Source organism: Gobio gobio, assembly GCF_949357685.1.
Source record: "Gobio gobio genome assembly, chromosome: 23".
NCBI classification, from domain to species: domain Eukaryota; kingdom Metazoa; phylum Chordata; class Actinopteri; order Cypriniformes; family Gobionidae; genus Gobio; species Gobio gobio.
The window spans coordinates 26,469,474-26,486,668 of record NC_137119.1 but is presented as its reverse complement, the minus strand read 5'-3'; the positions used below and the strand labels follow the sequence as shown (position 1 = coordinate 26,486,668).

Genomic DNA, 17,195 nt, shown 5'->3' with positions numbered 1-17,195 from the left:
ATCTGTGCTGCAAAAGTAAGTAATACCAGTCACGAGTCTAATTTAGTTAAAGATATTTTAAGTTATGTCTTTTTAGCACACCAACCCAAGGATATTTTCAGTTGAACAGGGTTTATTCTGTCAGGGCAAAGGCTAATGCTGCCTTCTAGTGACAGCTCATGTGAACTACCATACGCACAAAATCATATCAGAAAGCAGCTTATGTAAAAAGTTCCTTCACGTGGAAATAAATTACTTAGGATAAATCTTCTACCACTTTCTTTGTATTGAATTGAACAACATGGTTTATAATCACCTTGAGACATCAGAGTAACTACACTAAAGTACATTTTTGTTCATGCATTAAATTGTAATTGCATAATAACTTTCACCACCTTTCTATGTTCTCAAAACTGCACCTGCAGGTAAAAGCAGTTATGTAGACAGACTAAAGAACAATATGACATTTGGCAAACTCTGGATCTGGTTATGAAAAGAATTGGGGGGGAAATGTAACCTAGAATCACAGTCAAGTTATTTGTAACAGATTGGACATGAAATTACTTTGAATGAAGATCAGGCTGTTCTACCAAACTGAGCAATTCAACAAAAGGCCAGCTGCAACACTGATAAGACGTACAGTTATTTTGATGAAATTGCAGGCATTCTGTACTTCGCTGATTTTAAGCTGTATGAGAGCAACTAAAAGGAGTAAAGGCCAAAATAGCATCACGTCTGGATCTTGCTATAATCCATGACATTTAAAAAATGTCATGTTTGTGATTGGATGCACGGCGGGAAATTTTGGACCAAGATTTGGCCACTTCAAGCACTATGAAAATAAAGGTTCTGGACCATAGCAAATGCAGCCATCAGACCCTAATATAGAAATATCCTTTAACAGAACCGGCTGTGGCAGATAGTCTTTGCAACGCAGTTACACGACCTGCTACTACTATGCTTCTACATTCTTGACTATGCTGTAAGCTTATAGGTTAAATACTGAAACAAAATGTTATCCCTTATTTAAAATTATAATATAAGTGGCGGCAGTGGATCATGTAGGTTGTCAACAGACCGGTAGGTTGGTGGTTCAATCCCCGGTTCCACCTGACCAAGTGTTGAGGTGTCCATGAGCAAGACACCTAACCCCAGCTGCTCCAGACGAGCTGGATGGCACCTGGGTGATGTGAGGCAATATGTAAAGTGCCTTGGATGGCCATGGGTCTGTTGAAAGTGCTATAAAGTCCATTTACCATATTAAATGTGATTTACGTGAATGTAAAATGTGAAGGATAAAAACCTACAGGCTATAAGAGATTTAATAAATGAAAGAAAAAGGAATGAAAGAAGAATTGTACTGAACAACACCCTTTAAAAAAAAACCACAAGCACAAACTGTCACTGGAGTGGTAACCTTTCAAAAAGGTACGGTTGTACATTTACCCCTAAACAGTGCATATTAGTATCTTAAAGATACATAGTACCTAAAGTGAACATATTAGTACCCTTTGAAAGGGTACCACCCCAGTGAGAGCTTTTGTACTTTGAGAGTGCATGTATGTCACTATCAATTTGCATAATCAACAATAAATGTATCCTCACAATAAGAAAAATACAATTAAAGGGGGGAAAATGTTTAAAGAAAGTTCCAAACAAGATTTGTGGTACAAAGGACTTTATTTTGGTCAGCAGACTTATGCCATGAACTCGTAAGGGATGGGCTCCAGGAGCTGAGGCTCGTTGTTCTTGGTGCTGACAAAGTGTGCTGACCGTGGAGCAGCAGGCTGAAAACAAGACAAAGACACCACAATCAGCCCCCCAAAAAAATTCAGCCATAGCTGTTATAATGGTGTGTTATACATTTGGTGTCATTTTAACCAATCATGTAATTAAAGATCATAATGGCATTTTAATTTGACTTCAAATAACCATTTGCAATAGCTGTACATGAAACCCAATGCTTACATCAGGGAGCTCAATGAAATGCATGGTTTCACTGTGCACATTCATCCATTTAAAAGTAAAAACATTTAAACAGCAATTAAAATAGACTCTCATACCTGGCGTTTAAGCTCAATCCAGGTGCCCTCCTTCTTGGCCTCCACTTTCTTCCTCTCATTCTCCTTGACACGCTGCAGGAAGCTGTCTCTGCTCTTTGAGTGCTTAATATGCTCAATACGCACATTAATTCTCTTAGCCAGGATCTTGCCCCTAGAAGTAAAAGCAGTAATTGGTCATTGAAACAAGAATTGCTGTGCATTTACAAGCTATCATCAAAGAGAGGCATGTTTCCTTATTGACAATCTGGCAAAGGCATTAATGTGCCAGTCCAGGGTGCATAAGGATGATGCTCTTCCCCATATGAATGACCACACAGGACACTGGACGGCCCTTATGGTAAAGTGAATCTGGGGCATTAGTATTGTGTGTGCACTTAAAACACAAGGTAAATGGCTACCGCTCGTTTGACGCCACACACAATGATCGTGATGGTAATCAACACGTCACAACTCCCCTTTTGTGAATACTCATATGACAGTAGACCAAAAGCAATAGGTTAGAGTATTTCTTACATCTAATGTTTTTAACTTTAACTATCATTTCACTTCAGAAGACATGGATTCATCCACTTGAGTCGTAAGGATTACCGTCATGACCATTGTGTTTTTTTTAAGCATCAAATGAGAGGTACCCATTAACTTGCATTGTATGGACTCAGGCCATGTTTACACCTGGTATTAAGATGCGTCTTGATTGATCTGATCACAAGTGGGTGACACTAAATACAAGTTTAAATGGGATCTAAAACATTTTGAGGTTGTCTACATTCAACCACTGCCAGAGGCAGTTAAACATTTGACTGGATTGCTTTCGTAGTGTAGATGTTCATGTGATCGAATGGGTTTGAACAGCCACTAAAGACCGCATACTCTCCACCTACTGACCTAATCATAAACATCATGGGAAGCGCGCTAGCCAGACGGGATTTAAACTGTCGGCTGAGACCAGTCTTGCAGATATCAGCAGAAACGAAAGCGCATATGTAAATTGTGTGGGCTTGTTCTGTCCATTAGATCTGAAAAAGCCCATACAACTACCCACTCATAGACCCTTCATCCATATGAAAGTGGACAAGAGACAGATTCAAACACCAATTGTAAACGGGTATGTGTCTGCCTTGTCTACTTGTGATCCGACTGACCAAAATGCATCTTTATACCAGGTGTAAACAGGGACTCACAGGGATTAATTTTACTAAAAGTCTTCAAGTGTTCACCTGAAGAAACAGTCATATACATCAGGGATGGCATGAGGGTTTAAAGAATTAATTTTTGGGTGAACTATCCCTTTAACATGATACAAAAGTGGCATCAACAGCAATATCTGTAGAAACACTAACCAGGTGGTTTCTGTCCTTGTCTGAATGCTGTAACTTGTTAAATTTACATCGAAATACGTCATGTTCAGGGCGGCACTTACTTGACTTGCTTGTTGACAATGATGCCTACAGCATGCTGTGTAACATTATAAACACGTCCTGTTTTGCCATGGTAGCATTTATGAGGCATCCCCTTCTGGATGGTTCCTGTGCCCTGGATAAAAATATGGTTATCTTAGAAATTGTCATAAATGGACACCAAAAAAAGTACACTAAATCAGCTTTCTTTAAATAAAACGTACCTTGATGTCTACAATGTCACCCTTTTTGTAGATGCGCATGTAGGTGGACAGAGGAATTGGGCCTGTTGTGGAATGAGAAGCAATGTCAGGTCAATTTTATCAAAGGTTTATATGCTAAACTACAATACAAAATAGATACAGCAAGTGAACTCACCATGCTTGCGGAAGGGCCTGGCAAACATATACCTGGTCCCCCTCCTCTTGCCTCTGGTGTTTGTCATGATGCCTGATTACTGGATGCAAAAGAGGCAAAAATAAAGTTAGAAAAATATAGGGGGAAAACATTCAGTTCTCAAACACCTTCTCATTGAACTACGCTTGATACACTACAATACTACAGAAAAAAATAAATCACACGGTTTACAGCCTGAGGTCATCACTGACTGCACAATATAACATTACATAGCATTATATAAACGTATTTATTCCAATAACGATTAACAAAATCATTGAATGTTGTTAAATTATGACTGAATCCATCAAGACAAGTCCTGTAGGACTTTAAATGTTTACAGCTTTAAGTAACAGTTAACTTCAGTTAATGACCAAGAAATATATTGACAATAAAAAAAACTGATGTGACATCTTGCAAGTTTCGTTAATATTTCTACGTGAATGTTTATCAATACGAAATATTTCCACACGTCTTTATTTGTATATCCATGACTCTCGACTGAACGCGCATGGCCCACATGGAACGGACACGCTCCAGCTCGACTCTGCATTTTACTCTTTACGGCATCAAACTACGTACATTCGGACTTAATTTCGATGCCATGCTAGGTAATGTACTTTTTGGGCGCTTTGTGATGCACTTCTGCTCATTGAGAGCTATGAAATAAAGGATTTAATACATAATGTCTGGAGCACATCTTACCCCCGGTTGCTCGCAAGATGGCGGGTACGGCGGAAAGAGAATGATGGGGTCCTGTGGCTCTTCCTTCAAAGCACAAATAGGAAGACTACTCATTTGCCTGAGTAAAAATATCAGTTTCTGAGCTGTTGCTCCATGGGCAGTGATGTCATCGCCATACAAAAACAGTTCAGGATTTACTCCTTTAAACTGCCTGCGAGACCATTGCATGGATATATATATTTCTTTTCTTTCAAAGAATGTGTAGATGTATTTATTTGTTTATTTATAAATGAGAAGCCAGATTAAAAATGTAATAAATTAATTAAGTTATGCCTTAAATAAACACTTTTTTTCGACAAATCCCACAAACGCACAACCATTTAATTTTAATATTCTAAATAAGAATCTTTAACCGGGTTAGGTTCACGAAAACACGTAATTATGTTGTTTTATTTGTAATTAAAAATGCAATGAATTAAACGAAATCCTGACATACATTAGCGATAAAAAAATACCAGCAGTCGACAATCACTCTAAGTGTATATCTTTAATTAAATTGTTTTTAAATAAAAAGCGTTAACTGAGTTTAGTTCATGAAAAAAATTATTACTTGTTAAAATTAAAAATGCAATAAATTAAAGCTCTCTGTTTAATTGAATACACTCTCAAATAAACATAACAATTATTATACATTTTTTGATGTGTTCATTAATGCGGTTTCCCCCTACTGTATAGTGCACTTATCATTTATTTTTTTAAATTACTGGCATGTATTATTTAATTTGAGAATTTTATATTATACTTTATTGTATTATCTTCACGCCACTTTTTATTGTGTGTGTACTAATGCCGTGACTATATTAAAATGATTTGAATTATAATCTACATCAGACGCTGGGGCACTAAGACCCTGCGAAATTCCCTCTGGCAGGTACGCAGTCTGTCCTCACGGGGACTCCTTTTCGCCTCCGCGCGGTGATTGGGTGGAAGATGGCGCTGGGCGAATGGAAATCCTAATGACAGTTTCCAAATTTGCCTCTTTTTGTACCATGGTGAGTAAATATCACTTCATTCACGGATAATTGGGCATCAGTACACGCATGATATTGTAAAGGGTCGCGTGCTGCATTAGTTCAGTGAATCTGACTCCTTGGGTTGCCAGTTTTCCTCTGCTGCAGTTGCGAGCTGTCTTTTTCCGTCTGTGTGCCTGCTATGAATTTTGCCTTGGGCCTAAATTATTACGGTTATTGGGTAGATATGCGAAGCGACCGTATTGTCTTTGTAACACAACGTTAAGCTTTTCAATTCGCCCGTCCTTATAGGATTTGCTGAAGGCAGCAAAGCAAAGCAGATCTGCTAACTGCTGAGCTGAAGTGTCATTCAGCGCGGGTTATGATCGCGAGATGTGCTTAATAAGCGCGAGACAGTGACATCTAAACAATCTTCGAATGTTATTTATGTGTAATAAATGAGTACAAGCATCCAGATAATCACTGTGTTGCAAACGTGAGCATCATCATGATGACTGAAACGCGTTCAGTGTACCTGTGCTTCAGTGCTAAGCTGTTGCCAGTGCGGTCACATCGTGATTTCATGGTCCCATCCCCTCTCTGCTTCTCCGTACCCAGTATGCGCCTCCATATCTTATTTGCTTGATCTGCGTTTTGATTGTTAATTACATTTTTTCAACGGCATTTGAAGTTTTCAAGTGTGAAAATGACGGCGGTGAAATGCTAATGACTTCTAATGTCATTTTACCTCTTTAAGTTATGCTGTATATTTTTGAATAGGGTTGTTTTTATGTTAACAAATACGTGTTTTTTGGTGGTATTGCAATTTTAAAACATTAATTCTTAATCAATGGATGTTGTAATCTGACCAAAAGTGCCTCACATGCATCAAACGTCTTCTGAAGTTACCATTTACCATGGTAAATATAGTTTGCAGCACAATATCACTTTCTACAATTAACCACAATAGTATCACAATAGTATCTCCTTCTAAAAATTGCACATTTTCTAGTCATTTTATTTATTTATTTGGTAACACTTTACAATAAGGTCTCATTTGTTAACATTAGATGGATTAACTAACATTAACTAACCATGAGCTTTATATTTGCTACAATATTCATTCATCTTTCTTAATGTTAGTTAATGTTCATTGTTTGTTCAGGTTCAACTTTTGATTTTAATGTATTAGTAAATGTTGAAATTAACTAAGAATAATAAATGCTCTAGAAGTATTGTTCATGTTAACTAAAGATGTTAACTAATGAAACCTTATTGTAAATTGTTATCACTTATTTAAGGAAGTGGTGTGTAATACAAACTTACCATAGTTTTATTATAGAAACAATAACTATGTGGTAGAAACTGTGGTTACCATAGTCATTTTCGTATGGGATTCTCTATCCAATGATAAGCAGGTGTAAAAACCTGAACAACTGATCACCTGTTCCGTTTCAGGGCGCCAATGCCTCCGCTTTGGAGAAAGAGATTGGCTCGGAGCAGTTCCCTGTCAACGAGCATTACTTCGGATTGGTCAACGTAAGCAAAATGTTCCCTGATGTCTACCATTGTCTCCTCTAAGTTTATCGGCATACTATGGAATCAGTGTGTGTGACTTGTGTGTTTCGATCCACAGTTTGGAAACACCTGCTACTGTAACTCTGTGCTCCAGGCTCTTTACTTCTGCCGGCCGTTCCGGGAGAAGATCCTTGCGTACAGGAGCCAGCCGCGTCGCAAAGAGAACCTGCTCACCTGCCTGGCCGATCTGTTCCACAGTATAGCCAACCAGAAGAGGAAAGTTGGCGTGATACCCCCGAAGAAGTTCATTACACGACTACGGAAAGAGAATGGTAAGACGAGTAGGAAGGGGTTGTAATAAAATTCTATTTGATGTTCTCAGTTACTTCTCGGTTTCAATATGGATGCTAGTTCTAGGTCAGAAAAATTGAAGAGGTGCAGCACAAGAAGTTGTTCTCACGATGTATTCAAGTCGTAAACAAAATAAGCTAAGCCAGCACAAATAAACAATAGCAAGAACTATTTTTTTCTGTTGTATGAGTATATGTATATTATATGATGTGCACATTCTTTTGCACGCACACTAATTAATGTTAAAATAGTTAACTATATGCTCTGTCATACACAAATGAAACAATAAAGTCCCATTAGTTAATGTTAGTTAAAGGTAGGATAGGCAATTTGTTATATTTTTTTTTTTGTTATACTGTTTGAAACTCTCTCCACATCCTGATAGTAATCAATAATAGAAGTGGTCTAAATATTAAAATGTATATATATATATATATATATATATATATATATATATATATATATATATATATATATATATATCTCGGCTGTGGAAGTCTCAGGACCTCAGGATTCGGTCCGATACTATGTCCTACCTGCCTGTCAACATATGCATTTCCATACCTCTGCGCACCCTGCTCATGCAGACATCACACTTCATCAGCGCGTTCCCTAAGGCTATGCAGAGTTGTAGACAGACAGTCTCCGAGCGCCACAAACAGCAGCCGCCGCCTATTAAAGTTCCTCCTGAACCAAAAAAGTGAGCTGCATTCACGCCATGCCGTAACCGTAATTACCTATGATGTTCTACCTGGAGCTGTTCATGTGTTCAGACTCGGATTAATGCGTTTCTGTCAGCACTATCAATGCCGAAATGAATCTGCAGAAGTCAGGTGGTACAAGTAAGAGCTCTGTAAGTTGTTTACGTTCATTATTATTGTAAATAGGGGTGGGACGGTGTGAAAATTTCATATTACGATTATAATGACCAAAATGATCACGATTATCAATATTATCACGGCTTTGTTCAAATGAGATGAAAGTGTTCAATAAGAACTGAACACTGAAAACATTTCAACAAGTTTTATATTTGAAAATCAACAAACAACAAATAAAATTTACTTTTTTAAGCAAGATATTCTGTGCATTTCCTTCCTTATAATGACCGTTGTCAGTAGCAACACATTATAACACAGCGCACATCCATGTATCACAACGGATGCGCTCTCTCGTTTTTTGATTATATTGAAAATGAAATCAGAGGACTTTGCTATTAATACTACTATAATATTGTTGTGATCATCTTGTCTGGATGATTTTGTACGCTGTACAAAATGGATTTATAAACATTATTAAAAAAAAATCTGTGAATAATCTACATTATTATCATCCCTTAAAGCTGCAATATGTAACATTTTTGCTGTAAAATATCCAAAAACCACTAGGCCAGTGTTATATATTTTGTTACAATATCCCAAATGTTTCCAACTATTTGTAAATCGTGAGAAAATTGCTATTTTAACCAAGGAACCGGGACGTGTGAGGGAGTCGCCTGTCTGCGTTCCCCTCGGCTTCTGGTTTTATTTTGCAGAAACGCTTTACTCTTACTGTAGTGTGCTACAAGTGTCATAGCAGCCGCCAAAGGTAAGGTCATAACATAATTTTCAACACACTCAAATGTATCTAATATGATAAACAGAGCTGCGTTACCCCGTGACCGGAAAAACGGAAATGGCGGCGGCAACTGTGGCATAATAAAAGTCCTGCTGCTCATGAGGCGTGTGCTGCGTTCATCTTATTAACAATCGCTTGAACTTGTTTGTTCGTCTTTGACTCAAAGCCACTTGCTTGTTTCTTTGTGGAAGCTTCACGTTAATTTCAAATGAGTGAGATAAAATATTTCAACTCAAAACAACATTTTGTTTCCAATTATTTACCAGACGTAGTTTTGGCATTGAGGTCAAATTTAACTTGGCTTGTGTTCGCTATACAACAGTGGGTGATGGTCATGAAGACGACTCGGCAGATTTGAAGTGTTTCCCCCTAGTGCAGCGACTTTCTTTTTGCATGTTCTGCAGACAGGGTGACCATCCTCGTTTCCCTCAGGACTTTTGTAAAATCACAAAATATAACACACCATATTATAAAAGATAATACCAACCATCAGTACATTTTATCTTGGTTTATCGTGAAATCGATAATGGTCCCATCCCTAATTGTAATGTTATGTGCTTTGAGACATGAGGTAATTCAACGTGGTGTCACTTTGCAGACTGTGTGTGCGTTTATGTGTTTCGAAGGATGCTTGGCTTTGCGCTCTTAAGGGAGGGTGGGATCTCATGCTTTCAAAGCTAACTTGCTATTGCTAGCCACTCTGAAATGGCCTACCCTACCTTTAATGCATTAAGTAACATGAACTAACAAGGAGCAATTTATTTACATGCATTTATTAACCTTTGTTAATGGTGGTTAATAAAAATACAACTGTGTATTCAGTTCATGTCAGCTCGGGTCCAGTAAATAACATTTACAGATCCAACTTTTAATTTGAATAAGCTACTGGTAAATGTTAAATAAATGGAACCTTATTGTAAGTGTTACCACAAAATTATAGCATCATCACAAAACCATCTATTTCATTACCATCTAGAATTTCATAAAGAGTTTAAAAAAAGTATCTTGGGTCATTGACGTGCATATAACTTATAATTATGATATTTCTGACTTGAAGCTTTGAAGACTGCAATATTCTAGATGAAGCGAGTGAAATTAGAAATGTACAGAAATTGGCCGTGTGCTATTTTATGCAGCATTCTTTCTCCCTGTCGCCCCACAGAACTGTTTGATAACTACATGCAACAAGATGCACACGAGTTTCTCAACTACCTGCTGAACACTATAGCAGACCTGCTACAAGAAGAGCGCAAGCAAGACAAGCAGAATGGCAAACTGGCCAATGGGACACTTGACTCACAGAACAATAACAGCACCCCGCCCTCCTCCACCTGGGTTCATGAGATCTTCCAGGGCACGTTGACCAACGAGACACGATGCCTCACTTGCGAGACGGTAATTGCACCTCACTTAACTTAACCGGATACCGTTCAATAAGACAGGATCCTGATAATTCTCCTGACTGTGATTGGTTGGGCTTTTATCTAAGGTGGGTCTTTGGACTTTGCTCTTTCACAGATAAGCAGTAAAGATGAGGATTTCTTGGATTTGTCAGTGGATGTGGAGCAGAACACTTCAATCACACACTGTCTCAGGTCTGAAAGCACACTCACACTTAAACCCAAAGCAAACATGAATATGCGTCCATTTTAATAAGCTATTCTTTTTCTTACTGGCCCCTTATAGAGGTTTCAGTAATACAGAGACCTTGTGCAGTGAGTATAAATATTACTGTGAGGAATGCAGAAGTAAACAGGAAGCACACAAAAGGTGAGCATGCTTTCATTTCTGTCAGCTATTTCCTGTTTAGTTTTATACTATATATATATATATTTATTATATAGTGAATATACTCGATACATGATTATGTCTGTGTTTGACTCTAGAATGCGGGTTAAGAAACTTCCCATGATCCTTGCCTTGCACTTGAAGAGATTTAAATACATGGAGCAGCTGCAGCGCTACACTAAGCTAAGCTACCGCGTGGTCTTCCCTCTGGAGCTCCGCCTCTTTAACACCTCTGGCGATGCCACCAATCCCGAGAGGCTTTACGACCTGGTCGCTGTGGTTGTGCATTGTGGCAGGTAAGTCGGTACAGATTTTGATGGAAACCAGGAAGCCAGAATGGACTTTCAGTCTTTTATTAATGCGTTTTTCTTCCCCCTAAGTTGATTGATTTCGCAATGCTGGCTTGTGTGAACAGAATCTGTTCATGTAAGCTTTTTAAAATGTGTAAAAAGGAGAACTGTCTTGATTTGCTTCCTCGATCTGTAGCTTATTTTTATGTATGTGTGCTTTCACAGCGGTCCAAACCGAGGACACTACATTGCAATTGTAAAGAGTCATGATTTCTGGCTACTGTTTGATGACGACATCGTAGAGGTAAGCTGCCATCCGTCATGTATAATAGCATCAGTCATTCACTGAGATTTTGGGTTCCCACAGTTATGGAAAACCTGTAAATATTAGGGAATTTTAAAATGATGATTTTCAGGACTCAGCCAGACCTTAATTAATTTATAGTATTAAAAACATTTTCATAATGACTTTATAAAAGCATATGCTGAAAAATACATGAAAAAAACATATATATATATATATATAAAAAGGAAATCTTCATAATAATGTTAAAAAATATATCAAACCAAATAGATATTTTATATTGAATGTATATATAAACCGATCAGGCATAACATTATGACTACTGACAGGTGAAGTGAATAACACTGATTATCTCTTCATCATGGCACCTGTTAGTGGGTGGGATATATTAGGGTCAGAGCGACAGGGTCATGGGCGACCAAGGCTCATTGATGCACGTGGGGGGCAAAGGCTGGCCCGTGTGGTCCAATCAAACAGACGAGCTACTGTAGCTCAGATTGCTCAAGAAGTTAATACTGGTTCTGATAGAAAGGTGTCAGAATACACAGTGCATCGCAGTTTGTTGCGTATGGGGCTGCATAGCCGCAGACCAGTCTGGGTGCCCATGCTAACCCCTGTCCACCGCTGAAAGCCCCAACGTGAGCATCGGAACTGGACCACGGAGCAATGGAAGAAGGTGGCCTGGTCTGATGAATCACATTTTCTTTTACATCACGTGTATGGCCGGGTGCGTGTGCGTCATTTACCTGGGGAACACATGGCCCCAGGATGAAGAAGGAAAGCCAGCAGCGGCAGTGTGATGCTTTGGGCAATGTTCTGCTGGGAAACCTTGGGTCCTGCCTGTGGATGTTACTTTGACACGTACCACCTACCTAAGCATTGTTGCAGACCATGTACACCCTTTCATAGAAACTGTATTCCCTGGTGTCTGTGGCCTCTTTCAGCAGAATAATGCGCCCTGCCACAAAGCAAAAATGGTTTGAGGAGCACAACAACAAATTTGAGGTGTTAACTTGGCCTCCAAATTCCCCAGATCTCAATCCAATCGAGCATCTGTGGGATGTGCTGAACAAACAAGTCCGATCCATGGAGGCCCCACCTCGCTACTTACAGGACTTTAAAGGATCTGCTGCTAACATCTTGGTGCCAGATACAACAGCACACCTTCAGGGGTCTAGACTCTAGTGGAGTCCATGCCTCGATGGGTCAGGCCTGTTTTGGCAGTAAAAGGGGGATCAATTCAATATTAGAAATGTTATATACGGTAATGTTATGCCTGATCTGTGTATACAGCGCATCCAGAAAGTATTTACAAGGCTTCACTTTTTCCACATTTTCTTATGTTACAGCCTTATTACCAAATTGATTAAATTCATTATTTTCCACAAAATTCTACAAACAATACACCATAATGACAATGTAAAAGAAGTTTGTTTGAAATCTTTGCAAATGTTTTTTATTTATTTTTTTAAATCACATATACAGAAGTATTCACAACCTTTGCTCAATGCTTTGTTGAAGCACCGTTGGCACCAATTACAGCCTCAAGTCTTTTTGAGTATGATGCTAAAAGCTTGGCACACCTATTTTTGGGCAGTTTCTCCCATTCTTCTTTGCAGGACCATCTCAAGCTCCATCAGGTTGGATGGGGAGAGTCGGTACAAAGCCATTTTCGGATCTCTCCAGAGATGTTCAATCTGGTTCAAGTCTGGGCTCTGGCTGGGCCACTCAAGGACATTCACAGTGTTGTCCCGTAGCCACTCCTTTGTTATTTTGGCTGTGTGCTTAGGGTCGTTGTCCTGTTGGAAGATAAACCTTCGCCCCAGTCTGAGGTCCAGAGTAGAGTTTAGTTTCTCTGCCCGAGCCCGAACTTGACCCGACCCGACCCGACCCGATGCCATAATCAGAAATAATATATATTTTTAGCAAAGTAAGAACTAATACTACAACTAAGAAACGAATGTGTCAGGATTAGTCTAAAAATTAGCGTTAAACTAAGCGTCGAGCACACGCAGGACCGCTTCTGAGATGCCATCATGAGCTGCTCACGTGAACACTGCGTATTGCTTAATTAGCCGAATTGTTTCGTTTAACAGTGGACATTTCAAGCTTTCTATACACATATTTATCATGTTTGTGAGGTAAGTAGCCTGCTGAGTTTCGGTTTATTTATGAGACGTGCTCCAGTTCATGTGCAATGAAAGTGATTACTCCCGTGCAGCCGCGCCTTCATCTAAGCTCTAGTCCAGAGCGCTCTGAAGCAGGTTTTCATCAAGGATGTCTCTGTACATTGCTGCATTCATCTTTTCCTCGGTCCTGACTAGTCTCTGCCACTAAAAAAAATCCCCACAGCATGATGCTGCCACCACCATGCTTCACTGTAGGGATGGTATTGGCCAGGTGATGAGCGGTGCCTGGTTTCCTCCAGGCCAATCTTCGTTTCATCAGACCAGATAATTTGTTCTCATGCCTTTTGGCAAACTCCAGGCGGAATTTTTCTGTACTGTGTCCCAGATCTATGCCTCGATACAATCCTGTCTCGGAGGTCTACAGACAATTCCTTGGATTTCCTGGCTTGGTTTGTGCTCTGACATGCACTGTTAACTGTGGGACCTTATATAGACAGATGTGTGCCTTTCCAAATCATGCCCAATCAACTGAATTTACCACAGGTGTAATCAAGTTGTAGAAACATCTCAAGGATGATCAGCACCTGAGCTCAATTTTGAGTGTCATGGCAAAGGCTGTGAATACTTAAGTACATGTGATTTTTTTATTTTTAACAAATTTGCAAAGATTTCAAACAAACTTCTTTCATGTTGTCAGTATGGGGTATTTTTTGTAGAATTTTGAGGAAAATAATGAATTTAATCGATTTTGGAATAAGGCTATAACATAACAAAATGTGGAAAAAGTGAAGGGCTGTGATGTGAATACTTTCCAGATGCACTGTATATATAGTTATACTTAGCTCTAAAATATTTCATAAGCTAGAAATCGCTGGCTGGGGGTGCAATCTTTATAAACCCTTTAATTTTTAAATGATTTAAATGTAATCAATTTTTAAAAGGATTTAATTGTAAGTGATTTAAAGCTGTGTGTAATAAAGTTTAATGATAATTGGTTTAATTGTATAATCACTGGGTTATGAATTAGTGGTTGCTTTTATTTAAGATGGCTCAACATGTGGATCAAGGTGTGATTACTATAAAAAAGAACAACAACATTTACATCAATGACAAGTATGAAAAACCATCAAACACTAATACATTGCTGCAAGTACAACAAGCAGGTTTACAAAGGTTCAACAATAGATCTAAATCACCTCAAGTGACCAGTTGCAATCAATATACAACATCAATATTCGTATACATACAACAAACAATTTATCCATGGATATATAGATTAAAACGAGCTATACACATAATCAATCATCCTACACAAAAGCTAAAGCATTTCACTCAGTTGTAAACAATTAATACATGTAGTTTGTCTGTCAGAAAATACAAAGCATCAAATTACACTTGATGCACGCACACGGTCCACATATCATATCATATACCAGTCAAGACCATCACTGCTCCTAGGCCTCGACTCTCATTCCGATGGCTTCCACCAGCCAATCTCAGTCTTGATGATTGTAAAATGGCCTTCATGCATTTGTTAAAAACATTTTTTGTTTCTCCCTATAGAAAATCGATGCCCAGGCGATTGAAGAATTCTACGGATTAACCTCTGAAATTTCCAAGAACTCTGAGTCCGGGTACATCCTGTTTTACCAGTCCAGAGACTGAGAGAGACCCGAGAGGCGTCCCCTTACGGACACCTGTTCAGCAGGCGTGCCTGTATGCAGAACCCTGCTGCATCTCACCTGCGCAGGTTCTCTCTGCAGAGGCGCCTCACACACACCCCACCCCACCCGTCCAAGCCCTCCCTCGCCAGTCTCCACGCAGCAGTAACGTTGGACGCCATGTAGTCGCAAGGCCTTTTGAACGTTGTTTGTCAGTTGTATTTACGTTGTGGGAGCATTTCATAACTCGTGTTCAGTCCTTACTGTGGAGAGAATGTGTTTAATGTAACAGACCGTATGATATGACGGGGATTTGCGTTCAACTTTCATGCTGCGATCTTTTGATTCCTGTGGCTGTGAGGAGGCTGAAGACTTGTGCATGGGGAAAGCGGGTGTGTTTATTATAATGGCGGGGAGGGTCTTAAAGCTCCGGATACGGGGCATTTCGGGTTATGTATTTCTACCTTGTACAGAGTGATATTTGTATAAATATTATGAGAATTATAATAATATTACTGATATAGCCAAAAAATGAGAATAGAACCAGAAAAGATGTATAACACTATGGTGCACTTTTGATACAGTTTTGTAGATGTTGGAAGGTTAATGTGAGGGTTTGCTTGAGACGGCCTGTTGTGAAATTTATCATTTTCTGTTTTAAAGAAAAAGAAATAAAAGTGTATACACCAAGATGGGATGTATGCATGCAAGCATGTAAATACCAGCTATTACCAGCCTACTGCGATTTGATTGGACCCCTCGTACATACAACCAAGCCTTGCCCTGTGCTGATGACTCATTCGTGGTCACTGTAGCCCCTCAGTGGCCGGTCCAGATTACTGCAAGATGGAGAACCGCACAGTATCATTCCCTTTTCACTGATCTCTCTTCTGATCTCGTTCTGATTCGTTCAAATTTCCATAAAGCATTACATACTTTTATTAGCGCGTAACAGCAATTCTAAAATCTGTCTCCTTTGAGGCCCATACCGAGCCTAGTTTCAGTCTGTGAAGGATTTTATCACGCATTGTCACTGTCTACGCAGCTTAGTCTTTGAGGAGGTGCGAGTCTGTCTGAAATAGCGCAGACTGAGAAAGAGGCATGGGGACGAAGGCTGCACGGGGTTAGAGAATGGAGGAGAGAGGGAAGATAGTGGGGGAAGTGGGTGACACAGATGAGCATGCTGTTAATAGCACGCGCCGAGAATAGCTCTCACAGGGGAGCAACACAATGTGCATCTTTCCAGAAAGATGCAGTCTGAATGTCAGATGCTAGATAAATGGGTCTCATCCTACAGAGACACGTTACATTACCTTCTGGGTCGTTAGAAGTAGGTGCCTTTTCCGTTTTGAAAAGAATTAAGATTTGAGGTATTCTATCAGACAAACGTTGCCTTTATAGTGTTCATCTATTGCATTTGCCATGTCAAGCTAAATTCAAACATTGTAATACATGTGTTGGCATTCAAAAAAGTAGCAGGGTTGAGTTTTACTGTTTATTTAGCCAATACTTTTATTTACTTTTTACTTTAATTGAGTCTTTTGCTTAAGGTCATAACACTACAATTTGTTTAAAAGAAAGAGAATTTAATGCTAATATTTCTAAAAAATATATAGTTTTCAATAATTAAAATGTGCTCTCCTCTACTGAAAAACATAAAATCTTAAGATAAAGTGATTAAAAAGAGATCACACCTAACCTTGATGAATTAACATCTTTTTTTTTCTTTTTGAGGGTTTTTTATTATTATTATAATGGAATATTTTATTTTGACAATGTTATGAAGATAACAGGGTTGAAGTACAACATGGGACACTTTTTAATATAAAATATAATATTTCTAAAGTACAAATAAAGTATTTTTAAATAAAATATGTCCATCTCTATATAAGAGAACACGGGAGAATAAATGCAAAATACTGTAAAAAAATAAAATGTATATATTGTCGGCTTAAATTAAAAAAAGTACGTTACCTAGCTGCCTTAATTTTAAATTAATTGAAATTATACA

General features: G+C 38.7%; 2 protein-coding genes across 3 annotated transcripts; one reads left to right on the top strand and one right to left on the bottom strand.

The window, feature by feature from the left end:
- Window positions 1–1,640: 1,640 nt before the first annotated feature.
- On the bottom strand, window positions 1,641–4,600 carry rpl21 (ribosomal protein L21). The gene is made up of 6 exons (XM_079805861.1): window positions 4,541–4,600; window positions 3,818–3,896; window positions 3,664–3,725; window positions 3,463–3,575; window positions 2,043–2,193; window positions 1,641–1,766 (listed from the first exon to the last, which is right to left on the bottom strand). Exons 2-6 carry the CDS (start codon window positions 3,882–3,884, stop codon window positions 1,677–1,679), a joined length of 483 nt encoding a protein of 160 aa, XP_079661987.1. The 5' UTR covers window positions 3,885–3,896; window positions 4,541–4,600; the 3' UTR covers window positions 1,641–1,676.
- Window positions 4,601–5,469: 869 nt separating this feature from the next.
- usp12a (ubiquitin specific peptidase 12a) lies at window positions 5,470–15,876 on the top strand. 2 transcript variants are annotated; one of them, XR_013815631.1, is made up of 10 exons: window positions 5,470–5,571; window positions 6,988–7,068; window positions 7,166–7,379; window positions 10,175–10,407; window positions 10,531–10,607; window positions 10,699–10,782; window positions 10,899–11,096; window positions 11,316–11,394; window positions 15,087–15,548; window positions 15,602–15,876. XR_013815631.1 is itself a non-coding variant. In XM_079805468.1 (9 exons), exons 1-9 carry the CDS (start codon window positions 5,524–5,526, stop codon window positions 15,186–15,188), a joined length of 1,116 nt encoding a protein of 371 aa, XP_079661594.1. In that variant the 5' UTR covers window positions 5,470–5,523; the 3' UTR covers window positions 15,189–15,876. The 2 variants fall into 2 exon arrangements, 1 of the variants encoding a protein (XP_079661594.1); XM_079805468.1 differs by having other exon boundaries at window positions 15,087–15,876.
- The last annotated feature ends 1,319 nt before the right edge of the window (window positions 15,877–17,195 follow it).